Source organism: Heloderma suspectum, chromosome 3 (assembly GCF_057233095.1).
Source record: "Heloderma suspectum isolate Gila_16-S chromosome 3, 16-S_ref, whole genome shotgun sequence".
Lineage (NCBI taxonomy): Eukaryota > Metazoa > Chordata > Lepidosauria > Squamata > Helodermatidae > Heloderma > Heloderma suspectum.
Window position 1 is genome coordinate 10,180,383 of NC_139460.1, and position 16,381 is coordinate 10,196,763.

Genomic DNA, 16,381 nt, shown 5'->3' on the forward strand with positions numbered 1-16,381 from the left:
AATGGCGGCGGTGGCAGCCGGTCGGAAGACCGGCCGCCGCCCCCGCTGAACCGCTGCTGAACAGCCTCCGGGACCCGCCGCCGAGAGGGACATTCGAGGGAGGTAAGTCCCATCCTGGGGGGGGGGGCGGGGGAGTGGCGGAGAATTTCACCAACAATTTCGGGGGGCCAAATGCGTTGGCATTCGGCCTCCCCGAGATTCATGGAGAAATTCGCGGCCATCCCTACCGAGGACAGTGGGGTGGCGAATCTGCTCTGGGCTGTGGAAGGACCTTGAAGAGCTCCTTTAGAGTTCTGACTGGTTCTGACTGAAACCTGGGCGGATCTGCCACCCCACTGACATCGGAGCCACCAGCCTCCACAAGTGGTACTGGCAGCTGCTGCAGTGTGGATTGCTGTTGTTCAGGATTCAAAGCACTCCATTCCGTTCCTCCACTCCCAAAAGGTCAGCCAGCATTCTGCAGACATTCAGCATGCTCAGTTCTCATTGTGCTATTTTTAGGGTCCCACTCAGTTTTTTTTTCTTCCTAAAGTTAAAAAAAAATAATTTGCAAAATGTGGGATTTCCCAGAGCCTGTTGATACCTCCATCTTCTGTGTGGGTGGTGCTGTTTTGACTACAGAAAGACTAGCACTTAGAGTATTGGGGTCGCTCTCAGTATAGACCTGTGTATCTTTGGGGAAGTCTTCAAAGCCCTCCCAACTTAGGAAGGCCCAGAGCGAGTGAATGGCTGGACACCACCATTCAGGAAGACAGTGAGTGAAGAGCAGCGATGGGCAAAAATGCGATGTCTGAGTTCATTTATGTTCCCTGAGTTCTTCCTTGAAGTTCGTTTCACTTCATTTGCATTCCTGAACACAATAATGCACAGTTTTCAATCAGGATAAACGTGCATTTAAAAAAGAGTGCAATTTTTCTGATTTGCAAAAATACACATTTTTCTCGACCAACATCGCCCCCAAAGGCTGAAAATTAGAATTTTGGGGTGATTTGCTCACACGTGCACTTTCGAATGTGCACAAGTGTGGGGAATTCCGAAAATTTCCCGAGAATTGCATTCTTCCTGGCGTTTGTGTTTGGGGTTGCGAACATGACATCTTTGCAAGATTTGTGAACAGGAACAAAATTCTGGTATGTCCCTAGAGGTAGGCGCCTTTATATCTATGTGTCTCATTCTCCATCCTTCTTTCCCAGCCACTCCATTCTATTTCCCCCCAGCCCCCTTAAGGGTTCCCTATCAGCACAATTTTTTTTTTGTACTTTTGCAAACTTTGGGTTTACCCCAGGACTGCTTATAGCTGTTGCCCCTTGTGCATGGCTATTGCCATTTTGACTACATACGCAATGCCACTCAGAGAACTGAATCAGAGTATAGCAGCCCTCCCAGCATTGCTGGCTGGGAAGTATGGGAGTAGTAGTCAAACACATCTGGAAGTCACTGGGGAAGAGTGGAATATAGCATGCTGATATGAAACTATGGTAAGCACAGGAGGTACGCACGTTTCCTAGATACCTAGTTGTTATTGACTGTAGAACAGCCTCTTTGGGGGAGAACATGAGGACGTTCGGGGGATGTAGAACAGCCTCTTCAGGGGAGGATGTAGATGGTAGAAACCTTACAGATCTTTGGTTGTCATTAAAATGGACAAAAGGTAATTAAAATGGACATGTCAGATCTATGTAATATAAAAAGATCTGTCTGTCAAAAAACCAACAACCCACACCAAACATAGTCTTCTTATGCTCGGATAACATATGCACATAGAACTAAAATCCCAGCAGGCAGCAATACTATGGGAAATCTTTTTCTCCTCCAAAAGCAGCTGAGGGTGTGCGTAGAAAAACAGCTCCAACATCACAATTCCAGTGATAGCTTGTTATTTCAAGGCTCTTGTTGGTCCTGGGCAGCAGATGAAGTCAGAATTTGTTTATTTCACCCAGATTCAGAGACTGATGTTTCAAGGTTGCTTTCCATGAGATAACAACTCCCACCTAGAGGATCAATGAATTCAGGGTGTTTTCAGCAATACCCCTTTGCTGGCTACTGTGGATCTGTCCTGGTCTGCTTATGCAATAGAGTGAGGTGGTAGAATCCTGAGTGGACTGCACCACTTAGGACTGTGGTGGACTGCACCACTTCAAATAACAGGTGGCGGTGGCAAAACCATTGTTGAACACTGCCACATGTAAAAAAAAATCTCCCTGCATTTTTTTAAAGCTCTATGATGCTAGTTTTCTAGTTGCAGGGAGCTTTTCACATAGGGGAAAGGGATCAGAAGAGGTGATCCACCACATGAAGTCTGAAGTGGTATAGCCCAGTCTACCACCTAATTCCCACCTCATTCTGCAGTGTGCATAGGCCAGCTTCATCCACAGGTCACTGTGGGCCAAACGAGACGGCGAGGGCAAACTACATGAGAAATGTAGCATCTGGTTTGGCCCTGGGCCCTTCTCCATGGATGTCACCCACCCAAGATCTAGCAACTTTGCTATCTAGTTTAGACAGCACGGAAACACATGGGGAGAGCAATCCTATGCCCCCTAGAAATAGGATATTTTGGTTTCCTGGCTCCAAGCTCAGAGACAGGGCTCCGAGCTTGGAGCCAGGAAACCATACTCCCCACCTCATCCCTCGCACCCCTGCAGCCAGCGCAGAGAGAACTGCGCTGGCTGCTGCTACAAGCTCGCGAACGTGCGCTCGTAGGGGATGAAAGGGGGCATTCCCAGGGCACGGAGGGGAGGAGACTGGGACGTGGAGATACAACGTATGCCCAGCCTCCTCCATTCCCCCTCCCTGAAGACTCCGCTAGAGCGAAAATGCAGAGAGGGAGGTGTGTCGTGCTTCCCGCTCTGCACTGGATAAATATAAGACTCCACGTTCGGAGGCTGAGGGGTACCCAGGGCAGATCAGATTGGATTGCGCCTTAAAAGTCAAAGTTGAGCTGAGCTCCATAGTTGTTGTTTTATGCCAGATGGCTCCCCTATTCCACATGTGGAAAGTTGCTGTGCTGCTGTAATGTAAGCAGGGTTGTGCTGTTTCTTAAATTAAAAAAGCCACAAAATGCTCTGCCAAGAAAAGCTGATTCTGCATCCTATGTATATTATGCAAATCAAGGCTATATCTGCCTATTTTGCATAATTTATTCTGTTTCTGTTAATTATGGGGAGGAACAAAGAACAATACAGTGCACTCCAGTCCCACTCCATGACCCCTGGTAATCCTGTTCAACTTGCCTTCCCAGCTTCTTAGAATTCATCAAGCTTTGCCCATGTGCATTAGCCTTAAGGACTAGGCTCTTTGTTTTTAAAATGAATTCTGGGATGCTGAATTCTGCATCCAGTACCAAAGCACACTTTTCTATGGTCTGACTATAGAACTGCAGAGTACAGACAGGGAGAAATACTGGAAAAGGGAGGAAATTTATTTATTTATTTATTTAATTTCTATACCGCCCAATAGCCAAAGCTCTCTTCGGCTATTGCCCCCCAAAGTATGTTCCATTTGCTTTTGTATGAAAATTAGCCAGCAATCCTAAGCTTTAGGAAAAAACTAGCTAGAGAGAAGCATGGATATGTGATCATTTCTCAAGTTGTATACCATTTAACTCAGTAAGACCTTCAGGAACTATTCCTGCTCATTATATTTTTTTTTTAAAAAAACAAATCTTAGTATCTTCTTTTCTGGTAGGATGGTGCTTCCATGTCATGTATCATTTTGCTTTTCTGTTGCACATGGTTCATATCTCACGCAGGCATATCCATGGCCTAAAAATATTTTGGTTTTGTTGCAGCAAATAAAGCCCCAAAGGGACTTACCCTCCATTGAAAGGATTCTCTCCTGGAATTATGTGCGTGCTGTCCTTGCCAACTAGAAACTTGATCCGATCATAGAATGAGTAAAGGTTCTGCTGGGACACTGGTGGTTGCGTCTCCTGTATGATATCCAAGGGGTCTGGAGAGCCCAAGCACAGTGTGTTGGTATGGCATAGGGGCTGAAGGCAGCAGTCTGGGTCCATGCAATCTATTAACCCATCTGTGGATCAGAGAGAAAAGGAAAGGAACAGGCTAAAGGGGTGCAAAAACAGGAGCACAGATCAGTAACAGATTCAAAGCAACCTTTGTCCAGCCCCTCAAAGTCCAAATGAGTGCTCTCTCTCTCTGTCTCTCTCTCAATCTTAGCAACTCTGCTACGCCAAACCAAAGCTGTCCTCTTTCAGCTCTTCATGACACTCACTGAATTGCCTTGGACAAACTGGTATCTCTCAGCCAAGTCAACCTCAGAAGGTGAATAGTGATGGGTGAACACCCCTCGGTTCATTTGGAATCAGCTCAGTATGTATGAGTTTTCTCAGAAAATTCTCAGGAAAAGAGAGTTCATTTAATAGTTTAGGGACTGCACAGCTCTCTGGAACTGCATTTGGTGTCCTTTACATGTGTGTGTGTGTGTTTTAAGTGCAATTGCATCTAACCCTCCTCCAACCCTCACACAGAGATTGACATCCTAGACGACTGAGAGGAGGGAGTTGAAACCTGGAGAATGTCCACTCACAAGCAGGATTTTAAAGAAGTGTGCTCCCAAATCTGCCCTAGAGACAAAACAGAGTCAAAATAGGGCCAGTGATTTGACGGTGAGAACTATTGGAAAACCGAGTCTTTCTCTGTTAACTATGGACAGTTGGAACATATGCTTCAGTTCTTGTTGGCTTCCCCTTAGTTTCCCAGCCTCAGATTAAGACTTCAAGGACCAAAAAACGACACTGCAAGCAGCAGCAGGCATGTGTTTCAGGGAAAGCCATCAACAGAGCATCTGGGATGAGGCATGGATGCTAAAGAACTAGTTTTTCACCTAATATTTCTTTCTGTCCTTGTGTAGACAAGTCCCCCCCCCTTTTTTTTTTCCTTTATCCTGATCAGGTGTAAGTATGACAAAGGGTCTTTGCTACTGACATCTTTAAAGCTCTTAAACTCTCTGAACGTAGATCTGGGATTCAGCTCCTGGCTCCCCTTGACTTTTAATGGGTGTTATAGGATTATGCTCCCTTCAACTCAGGAAAATTTAGGAGCTGCTTATGCCATGCAGATCCAACACACACACATATATACACACACAGAGAGAGAGAGAGAGAGAGAGAGAGAGAGAGAACACAACCCCCAGGCAGAATTAGGAAGCAATCCTATGCATGTTTAGACAGAAAAGAGACCTATAACTCCCAGCATGCCCCAGATTTTTTTCTGTCTTAACATGCATAGGATCGAACCCTTAGAGTAGCTTTTAATATGCGACTACTATTACAGAGTGGTTAAGATGTTGGCTCTCCATACATGTATAGCTGTGCTTTGCAGCTTTGTTGACATTCTGCTGACACCATGACTCAAGCATCCATTTTGTTACGGAACAGGCAGCCAAGCCACAGGGGCTGCCAGAAATGAGAAGAGGCCCCGGGTGGCTGCAGAGGGGCCAGATAATTGTGTATTATTTATTATTTATTTGTTACATATATATCCCACCTTTTTTCCTCCTTAAGGAACCCAAGGCGGCGTACATAATCCTCCTCCTCTCCATTTTATCCTCACAACAACAACCCTGTGGGATTGGTTGGGCTGAGAGTCTGTGACAGGCCCAAAGTCACCCAGTGAGCTTCCATGGCCAAGTGAGGTCTAGAACCCGGATCTCCCGACTTCCAGTCCAACACTCCAGCCACTACACCACACTGGCTCTCTTGTGTATGTGCTTCCCCCATTGATTACATTATAAGGAGTTGCTCCCATGCACAGGGCTGGCCTTAGCATTAGGCAGAGTGAGGAAGCCACTTCAGGCGGTGGATGCTGGAGGGTTCGATGAAGCTGTGGTGGCAGCCCTGGTGCCCCCATTCCTCCTGAACCTCCTGGCTGACTGCCACTGTTGAAGGACAGAACTCTGTGTGCACTGAAGCATGCACACCTTAAGCTAGCCTGCTGCCCTGCGATGTAGTGAAGTACTCTGTCCTGTTGTCTGTATGATGCAAGATTCTACTAGGGATGTATGAGAATTTCGTTTTTGCGTGCAAAACATGCGAGCATGCCCTGTTCGAAGCCCTGAATGCGAACGTATGTGTCCAACGAAAGTGGTCACAAGTCGTCAAACACATACTTGCATTTGATTTGCACAGCTTTCCTTGTTTGATTTTGTGCAAGTTTCCTAATTTGCACAAGTTTTCCCCTGCAGACTGAAAGCCCCACTTTAGTCTATGGAGGAAAGTTGCACAAACGAGGAAATGTGTGCAAATATGGCTTTCAACAGCTGCTCAATTTGTGCAATTTTCCCATTTTTGCAGAGTGAGCAGTGATCCCAAGCTTAGACAGAAATTGGGCATGAGACGAGTGGGGAGGCAATGTCTGGAGAGGCCTAGTGATCTCAAACGCTGCCCATCGCTAAACTCAACTGCCGGGTCGGGCAACTTCTATACACAGAATGGGGGAGGACCGCATCTTGTGCTGTGCCTCAGGCAGAATGTCTTGGCTGGGCTAGCACTGCCCATGGAACTAGGGAAACATGCACATGCATAACTGGGCCAAGTCACCACCCACCCAGCTAACATACCAGGGCATCTGTAAGTTGGCCAATGCAGAGCCTGGCAGGATATGGCCCAATCCTGAAGCATTCCGACCCCAAAGGTGGGTCAACAGGTATCACCTGGACACCCCTCGGGATACCTTTCATTTAGCTAGGGATGGACAAAAGTCACTTACCTGATCCCGAAGCTTGCTTCGCAGTGGGGGGGAGGCGCTCCGTTTCCCCCCCCGAAATTCTGGCCGGGGGGGAGGCGCCCCGTCTCTCCGGCCGCAAATCCTGTTGTCCTGCTGGGACGCAAATGGCGGCGGCCATAGCCGCCGCCGTTTGCGTCCCTGGCCTGCAGTCAGCCGTGATAGACTACGTAAATCCTTACGTAGCCTATCAGGGCTGACTTTGGAAAAAAAAAAAAGCACGTACGCAAATGGCGGCGCCTATGGGCGCCGCCATTTGCATTCCTTATTTTGGCCCGGGTAGTCTATGTAAATATTTGCTATTTGCGTTGCCCTTATTTTCGCCGTAGTCTACGTAAATATTTACGTAGACTACCCATGCCAAAATAAGGAACGCAAATGGCGGCGCCTTTTTTTTTTCTTCAAAGTCAGCCGTGATAGGCTACGTAAGGATTTACGTAGCCTATCACAGCTGACTTTGGAAATCTAGCCGTGATAGGCTACGTAAATCTTTACATAGCCTATCACGTTTGTTTGTTTTTTACACTTGGAAATGGCGGCGGCAGCAGCCGGTCGGAAGACCGGCTGCCGCTGCCGCCACCACCGAACCACTGCCAGGAGCTGCCACCGTGAGGGACATTCGCTGAAAGTAAGTCCCATCCCGGGGGGGTGGCGGGGGGGTGGCGGACCGTTTCTCAACCAATTTCGGGGGGCTGAATGCGTTGGCATTCGGCCTCCCGGAGATTCGTGGAGAAATTCTCTGACACCCCTACATTTAGCACGCTGATAGCTAGTTGTCTTCCATGGTACAGATCTTTCAGAGAACAGCCAGCTATCCTTAATTCAGTTAAGTAGCCAGGAGCCTCCCTGAGGTTTCCTTCTATTCCCCAGAGTCAAACTACTGCTCCCTTTGTTCTGCCCCATCCTGAGTGTAGTCTCAGAGCCACTAAGTCATTTGTATTCTTTGTTCTGAAGCCTATAATAGCCCTTGAGTTTGGACACCAGTTATTTCCTTTTGCTTGCACATCCCTGACATTCATGGATTTCAGTTCATCTCTAAGATTAACTCAGAGTTCACTTGGCCTCCAAGATCATTCATTGTGATCCTTTGCTAGCATTAACTCCTGCTCCACTCTGATGCCTAGCCCATATTTCCAGGGCCAGAGGTCTCTACTTCTTTTCCTGATCCACCTTGTTACTCCACTGGAGGGGACATAGCTCAGTGGTAGAGCACCTGCTTTGCATGCAGAAAGTCCCAGTTTGATCCCCGCCCAGCATCTCCAGGTAGGGCCAGGAAAGAATCCTGCCTGAAATCTGGAGAAGTGCTGCCAGTCAGTGTCGACAACAGTGGGTTAGATGGACCCATGGTCTGACTTGATATAAGGCCGCTTCCTATGTTCCTTGTTTGCCCAGAGAGATTTGTTTTGCTTTGTACACCACAAAGAAAAAATCTGTACCCAAGTTAAGGTGCGTGTTGAGTCCAAAGCTGAGTCCCATATGTCACACAGCATAACCTCTGAGCTCCCGACTTCCATTTTTGGTGCTATGTATGTGTTGAGTCCAATGTGGGGTGTCAAGCATGGACTTTAGAGCGTTGCTGGGAAGCTTCCACCAATGGTCTTGAGTCGAGCATTACCAATTTAGCCACCTTTCTAAAACCTTTGAAGAATTTTTATATAGTTCCCTTCCTCATATCCTCTCCCCACGTCTCCCTTGCCTCTCTCTGTTTTTGTTATTTTCTTTGGTGTTGTCAGGTCTAAGGAGAAGGCCCATTTTAAGGCTCTACATTTTAAATTATATTCTTAAACCAAACTATGGCAGCTCTGGGTCCCTAATAATGGCTCAGCTTTCGCTCAGTCTCCCCATCATCTCTGTGAGCACCGATTGTGTCAGAACCAGGTTTAGTTATATTATCCATTGGCTGTGCCTAGGCAACATGGTTCTCCATAATAGGGATGTCGGAGGAATCCATGAAGCTCACCAAGCCTTATTCAGCTTGACCCCCTGGACTTTGGCTCACTTTCCTGCAAGTTGACCCGACTTGATCTGCATCGAGTTGGGCCAGCTCGCAGATTTCTGGTTTTTAAAAAATTTGTGTAAAGCAGCGTGCACAAATTATGAGCGCAATTTGCACAAATTACACACATTTCATCCGTAATGTGCAGAAAATGGATTTTTACACAAAAATAAATAAATAAACAAACAAACAAACCCAAAGAAATTCCTGGATTTCAGGAACAGGCCCCCGGCTCAGCTCACAAATGCAAGCCAAGTTGGGAGCACTGCAGGAATCTGTCGGGGCCAAAAAGGGCTGGACTTCCCAGTGACAGACATCCCTACTCCATAGTGCCTAAGCGGCTTGAAGCTTTTGCCCCATGCTTAATTTGTAACTAAAGCCAGACAACCTGAGGGTAGCCTGTGCCCCTAGTATTTTTCCAACTATTTGTGACCAATCAGGAAGTGAAGTCCTTCCAGGTTCCCCTTGCTCTGAAACCAGGGAATTATAACTGCTTATGCTCTATACCAGCCTCCCCCAAGCTGCTGCCCCCGTATGTGTTGGACTGCAACTTCCGAAGCCCATGCTGGCTGGGAAACATGGGAGCTGCAATCCAACGCAGCTGGAGGGCACCAGGTTGGGGAAGGCTGCTCTATATCTTTTCCTTTTCTCCTCTAAATATATCAGTTTCAGCCCTATGGACCACCATTTTCACCAGCACTCAAGCTTTTCTTGAATGCCCACCCGCCCAGTCCCCTTCCTTGCCATTTTATAGCACCTCTTTCCATTCCTTGTTTGGCAAACGTTAAATCCCCAATCTCCAGATTTCTCTATTCCGATGTTATGCCTATCAGAACTAGTATACTGGCCCATGTGCAAGGGGGCTGGCACACTGACCAAGCCATTCTTCTCTTTTGTAACGCATGTGGATGTGCTAAAAACCAAGTCTGTAACTTTGGACTTGAACAGTTGTTTGGGCTATTTTCTCCACTGTAGAAGTAGTGGTGTCTCCCCTGTGTCGAAGCACAGTACATACATCTGCTATGGGCATCCCATACCTCTGGAAGAAGTCCCTTTTCCCCCCCACATTCGTTCTTACATATGTGAGTTTGTATCTGCTTGTGATCGGGGACCTGTGGCAGCACCACTTCTGCGGAATGACACTGTGCCCAAATTCATCTGAAAATTCTGTTTGAGGAGTTTTTATTTGTGGTGGCCTTTCCAAGTATACAAGCCGTGACTTGATGGGACAATCATCAAGGGATGGTGTGCATGTATGAACTCACCATTGTAGCCCTATGCTATAAACAATGGCTTAGAAGAAAGCCCCAAGAAGCCCAGTTCCGATGGTAGTTGCATAACTTGATGCATGTTTACTCAGAAGTGATGAGGTCTATGGGGCTTACTCCCAAGGAGGCATACACAGATGCAGTCTTAAATTTATGTCACCGTCTTTTATAACCACTTCTTACACTCTCTGTTTTCAACCTAAAGTGCAAATTTGGTGCATGGGAAATTTCTGTCCCAACTTAGGCCAGAGACATGTGTAATATTGACCAGGCGCAACTGCAGTTTTGAACAATATTCTTTGAAGATAACAACTGTAGTTTCCATTCTGTTTCTGGTCCAGGTTGCCTCCCTGGAAAACCGTGCCCTTCACCCATTCTAAACATGGCCATTTTTGTTCCCATTCACAAAAGTGGGGATTATAGCCTAAATCCGTATATTTGACACATCTGGTGCGGTGAACAGTATTGCTGCCTTGAGTCTGCCGTAAATAGAAATGAAGACGGTGGTATCCAGTTTCATGGGAGAGAAGAAAGTGTCCTTTGTTTTACAGCTTGTGTTTTTTTTATACCAGGGGAGGGGAGGAGCGCTACTTCTGCTGGGGGCCCCTCTATTCCAAATCTTTTTTCCAAGGGAAGTAATTTGGGCCATTTACCACACCAGATGTGCAAAACTATCTTAAGCATTCAATCACACACACACACACCCCACAAGCTCTCAGGCTTGGTTTTACCTCCACTCCCCCTTCTGGAAATAGCAGTGCTCTGTAATATGATAACACATGCAATGCTTGTACTTCACTGCTATCTTAAGCGGGGTGTGGGGGGGCGGGGAGGTACTGTGGTTTACAGAATCAAATTATGCATTCTTCTGTCTGTCTTACAATTAGATGTCTCCTAACGTCTAATCCAAACCGTAACCGTCTACCAGAGCTTTCTCTGCAACATGATAAGCTGCTGTTAATAGCCAATTACAAGAATTTGCTTGCCATTATTGCCTACATCAGTATTAAAAGAAAAAGAAAAGGGTGTGTCTCCACAGGAGAACTAGTTGAGCCTTAGAACACTGTGCTGATATGTTTTCCCAATCGTGGCAAACAGCAGGTGCTTAGGTGGGCGATGTGTCGGGTTCTCTGCTCAATAAGGAATGAGGCTGGAGGTCACCTTAGCAGGGGATTTTTGTTGGGGAAGTCTCATGAGGGAAAGGGATTAAGTTCCTCCCCTTGTGGTCCCAATCTAGGACCACAAAGGGTGCTCTTTGTAAACGTTTTAATGAGAGCGAGATGCTTTTGGCCCTGAAGACCAGACCTCGCCTAGCCTTTCTCTAACCTTGCCTAGCCTCTCTGAGTAAACATAGCTGCCATACATCTGCTTTCCCCAACTTGAAGCCCTCCAGATATGTTGGACTACAACTCCATCATCCCCAGCCACCATGGCCAATGGGGAAGGCTACTTTACACTGCATCGTACCATTGTTCCATCTAGCCCAGTATTGTCTAGTGTAACATCTCCAAAATCTCAGGCATGGGTCTTTCGTAGCACCTGTTACCTGAGGTTCTTCTACATGTAGATGCCAGGCATGTGTTTTACAATGGAGCTGTTTACCCTAATATGAGCATATGAAGCTGTCTTATGCTGAATCACACAATTGGTCCAAAGTACTGTCTACTTTGACTGGGAGTAGCTCTCAAGCAGAAGCCCTTCCCAGATCTGATGAGATCCTTTGGAGTTCAGAACCTGAGGCCTGGGGGTAAAATGTGGCATGCCTGCTGTCCCAATATGGACTTCCTGGGTTCCCTGGATGGCAACGCCCCCTCCCCCTATTTATTTATTTATTGCATTTATATCCCACCTTTTTTCCTCTTGCAAGGAACCCAAGGCGGCTTACATTATCCTCCTCCTCTCTGTTTTATCCTCACAACAACAACCCTGTGAGGTAGGTTGGGCTGAGAGGCTGGGACTGGCTAAAAGTCACCCAGTGAGCTTCCATGGCCATGTGGGGACTAGAACCCGGATCTCCCGGCTCCCAGTCTGTCACTCTCACCACTACACTACACTGGCCCCACTCTCTCCCCAATCACTGATTGTTTGGTGGTTTCCCTGATTTTGCACAGTTTTTTCCCCATTCTAAATGGTTCAATTGCCTCACCTAAGCCTTGATTACTGGTAGTACGAGTTTTAAAGTAAAATATGCTGGTATTTTAGAGAGAGCTTCGGCTATTGGGCGGTATAGAAATGAAATGAATAAATAAATAATAAAATGTTTTTGGCTCCGCCCCTTTTGCCTAGCCTACAACTGCAATGTGGCCCCCAAGAGCTTCTCCGAAATGCAATTTGGCCCATGAGTTGGAAAAGGTTTAGCACCCCTGCTTTAACTGGAGTTGCTCAGGATTGCGCCTGGGACCTTCAAAACACAGTGCCCTCCATCTGGTAGCGACCATAACTGCTGGCAAAGGATCAGATTGGATTAATGTAATAATATAAGATAGGGGAAAGATTTAAGGTTGGATCCTAGGAATATTCAGTGGTTCCCTGGCCTTCGAGGTGGCAGATGCAAATGCAGACTTGCAGTTAGCAAACCATGTTGGTCGTTATCTTACCTCCATCATTGTCTTTTCCATCGCCGCATGCTGTCTCCATGGAAGTGTCGCAGCCCGCTCCTCTCCAGCCCAGCTGGCAGACGCAGTGCCACCCATTCATGTCTAGCGTGCACCTGCCGTTGCCGTTACATAAGCCAGGGCATCCTTCTGGAAGGGCAAAAGGAAAATAACAGTTCCATTTCATCAGGAAGGCATTAGAAAATTTAAACTGAGTAGAGAGAGGGGCAACCTGCCTACTGTGTCCAGACAAACGGGTATTTGCAGTGTCCTTGATTGATGGCATTAAGGATGCATGAGAATTTCGTTGCAGTTCACAAATCACTTGAAAATGCCCTGCTCATAATCTCGAACACGAACGGGAGTATGTTTTCTCTGAAAATGTTTGCAAATTTCTGAACTTGTGTTCACATTTGTGAAATGCGTACTTGAAAAATGTGCAACTTTCTCAAAATGCAAAAATTTCTCAAAATGCATAACTTTCTTGAAATGCACAACTTTTAAATCATCCATGCTTTAGTCTTTGGGGGACATTTGTGCAAATTTGAGAATTTTTTGCACAACTTCCATGAATTGCTGTTCATCTTGCGCAATTTCCCCACTCACACAAAACAAACAGTGATTGTAAAAGCAAGCACAAATCAAGGAGAGATAAGCAGTGAGCTGATGTTCGGAGATTCTTGGCAAGGTCAACTATTGCTCTTGCCCATCCCTAGAAGGCATACCCTTCTAGGCTCTCTTGTTCAAAGGGACAGCTTCTTATTGCATCCTAAGGTGATTCACACAACCGTTTATCTCAGTTTGACATTTTCAGTGGGCATGTAAACATCTGAACAAGACTGAATGGTTTGATATGCATCCACAATGCAACGTATCCCCGTCAACAGGACAGTCTCTTTTTTACAAAACCTTTTCCTCATTTCCGTATGGAACAATTTACAAATTATTACAACTATACAGTGAAGAAAGACTCTACCCTGAATCAATTATACAGCAATTTTTCTTACTCCCCCCAAATGTATATAGATTTCCATTAATAATCACATCTTCAAATGTCTTTGCTCCTTTATACCATTTCTTACAAAAAATCTAATTTATCTATTTCCATAACCTTTCTTCTTAGCCAAGTACATACTATAAGTACACATTCTTTTTTGTTGTTGCTTTCAATTATTGGAATCTTAAATTTTTGTCTTTATCAACAACTTCCTCAATAAATTTATATCTTCTTTAATAAGTATATCTTTCCAATAAGTTAAGCATACTGAGGAAACAAAATGGGCAAGTATATGAAAAGATCTCAGATTGTTTGATTGATTGACTGTTGGAAATGTCAGCAAGGTGTTAATACACAGCACTTGTCTTACGGTACAATCCTATGCATGTTTAGGCAGAAACAAGTCCTAGAACTCCCAGCATTCCCCAGCCAGCAGTGCTGGCTGGGGAATGGTGGGAGTTCTAGGACTTTTTTTCTGTCTAAACATACATAGGATTGCAGCCTTACTGAATTATTGATTTGTTCCAATATGCCATTTGATTCCTAATTCTGTAACCTTTTTATCAAAATAAACCAGAATAAACTGAATATTATTATGGCAGAGGGTAAACTAGAGCTATGAATAATTTTAATAGTCATATTTCTCATATTGTATCACATTCCCATCAAACAATAATAATGACATCCTTCTGTTTTCATTTGTCCAGCATTATGTACTATTAACATCTTATAATTATATCTTATAATTATTTTTCAAAGAAAATGTATAAAAATGCCAGGCTGTATTTCCATATCCATTCTCTGCAATTTGAAACTTTGATTTCCATTTCCATTTAAGGGTGAAATCCTATGCATCTTTAGACAGAAAAAAGTCTAAAAAATTTTTCTATCTAAACATGCATAGGATTGCACCCTAAAATTATTACCTAGACCTTCCTGAGATTCTAGTAATGAGGATCCTGAGCTGACCCTTAACTCAAATTTTTAAACCTTTTCTGAATGCAACTAGCTATGATCTGGACATGAACCTTTCATCAGACTAGAATCATAGAATAGTAGGGTTGGAAGGGGCCTACAAGGCCATCGAGTCCAACCCCCTGCAAAATGCAGGAATCTAAGTCAAAGCACCCCTGACAGATGGCCATCCACATAGAAGATCAACGTGTCTGAATTTAGAGGAAAAGGTCAATTCATGTTGACTTCAGTGGATGTCCATAGCTACTATGAATTGGAGTAAGGAGTGCTGGTGCTGAGTCCCCGGCACCACCAGGTGCACAATGCATTATTTCCCTTTGCCACGGGAAATGTCATTCAATGCAAAAGCTACATTTCCTTCAGTTATAGTTCACTGGAAGATGCAGCAGTTGTCCCAAGCATCTGTATAAACCACCACTAAAAAGCAAGTGTGGTGGTTCATGGTTCAGAATACCTATTTTTGTCTCCTCAAATAGTAATAGTTGCCTAGAATACCAATACCAAACACATTATGATGCTTTATACTTCCCTACTCCCCATAGCACACCTTCACACTTTACAATCCCAAGGGGATCCAGGCAAGAGAAATCTCTTGTGGGAGGTATCCTATGGCTGAGGATGTTAACATGTGAAATGAATTTGCATAGAGATGCATGTGAAATTTTTACAAGCAAGCCATCAACACCAAGAAAGCTTGAAGGTTCTGTCGTCAGGGATGATTGTTGCAAGTCATTTACCCGGGTGGTATGTGGGATACTGGGCAAGCGGTTGACACAGATTCCATGGGGAAAGGGGTTGTGGGATTGCCATGCCATCTCTAATCTTAGAAAAGTGACTGAGACCGGTGTCATGATGTCCAAGCAATCAGACAAATAAGTTACTATTTCTCCTTTTCTTTCATCTTTGTCTTCTTTCTATCACCACCACCACCAAGGAGCTATAGCCAGTGTTTAAATTATAGGGGGACGGGGAAGACCTGGCATCCTATCTTTTGTGACAACACCTTCAGCTATTGTTTTTAGAAGGTTAGAGGGAGAGCATGATTTAGCTAAAAGTGTGGGTTTCATTAAGAGCCCCTCTACTTTTTTCTCCGTAATCTATGCAGAGATCACAGCTCAGTGGCACAGTATATGCTCTACATGCATACAATCCAAGGTTTGATACCTAGCACCTGCAATTAAAAAGATCTAAGGTAGCACAGCTGGGAAAGCGGATCCTAAAGAGCTACTGCCAGTCAAAGGTGATACTGGGCTAGATGGACAAATGGTCTGACACAATATATTGTAATTTCATGCACAGTGCTTTACAGCATCAGCGAAAAACACAGGTCTCTGCCCCAAGAAGATTACAATCTACATTTAATTCTGGGGAGAGAATAAAGGGATGGGAAAGGTGAAGGTAACAAAGGAGGAATGTGAACAATATTTTAGATTTTGTTTTTGCCAGGGATGAAGACTGGAGGAGGGTGTTAATTAAGAGTGGTGGATTTGAGGAGAGATTTGAAGAGAGAAAATGTTTGACACTTGCACAGGGAGCATCTCACCATGCAATTATGGTCATGTCATTTGGCCAATAAGATTAATTTTAAGAGAGGAAGTCCCAGTTTGGATGTAAACCCATTAAAATGGTCCACCCCAGGCGTCTTATGGATCCGAATGGATTCCTGAACGCGCTTGGGGATTCTCTGGGGCACGCCAACGGCCACTCGGTCGAGACCCTGGTGGATTGCGGCTGGAATGCCGCAATCACTGGGGCATTAGATCGGGTGGCTCCGAAACGCCCTCTCCCCCTGAACAGGGCTCGGACTG

The 16,381-nt window shown here is 45.3% G+C and overlaps 1 protein-coding gene across 1 annotated transcript in view; it reads right to left on the minus strand.

The window, feature by feature from the left end:
- The window catches only part of TENM4 (teneurin transmembrane protein 4), a 352,941-nt gene that overhangs the window by 95,072 nt on the left and 241,488 nt on the right, over positions 1-16,381 (minus strand). Inside the window, exons 13-14 of the mRNA XM_084845392.1 lie at positions 12,605-12,751; positions 3,816-4,032 (exon numbers count right to left, since the gene is read on the minus strand). Coding sequence (XP_084701518.1) covers positions 3,816-4,032; positions 12,605-12,751 — 364 coding nt within the window. The remainder of the gene's footprint in view (positions 1-3,815; positions 4,033-12,604; positions 12,752-16,381) is intronic.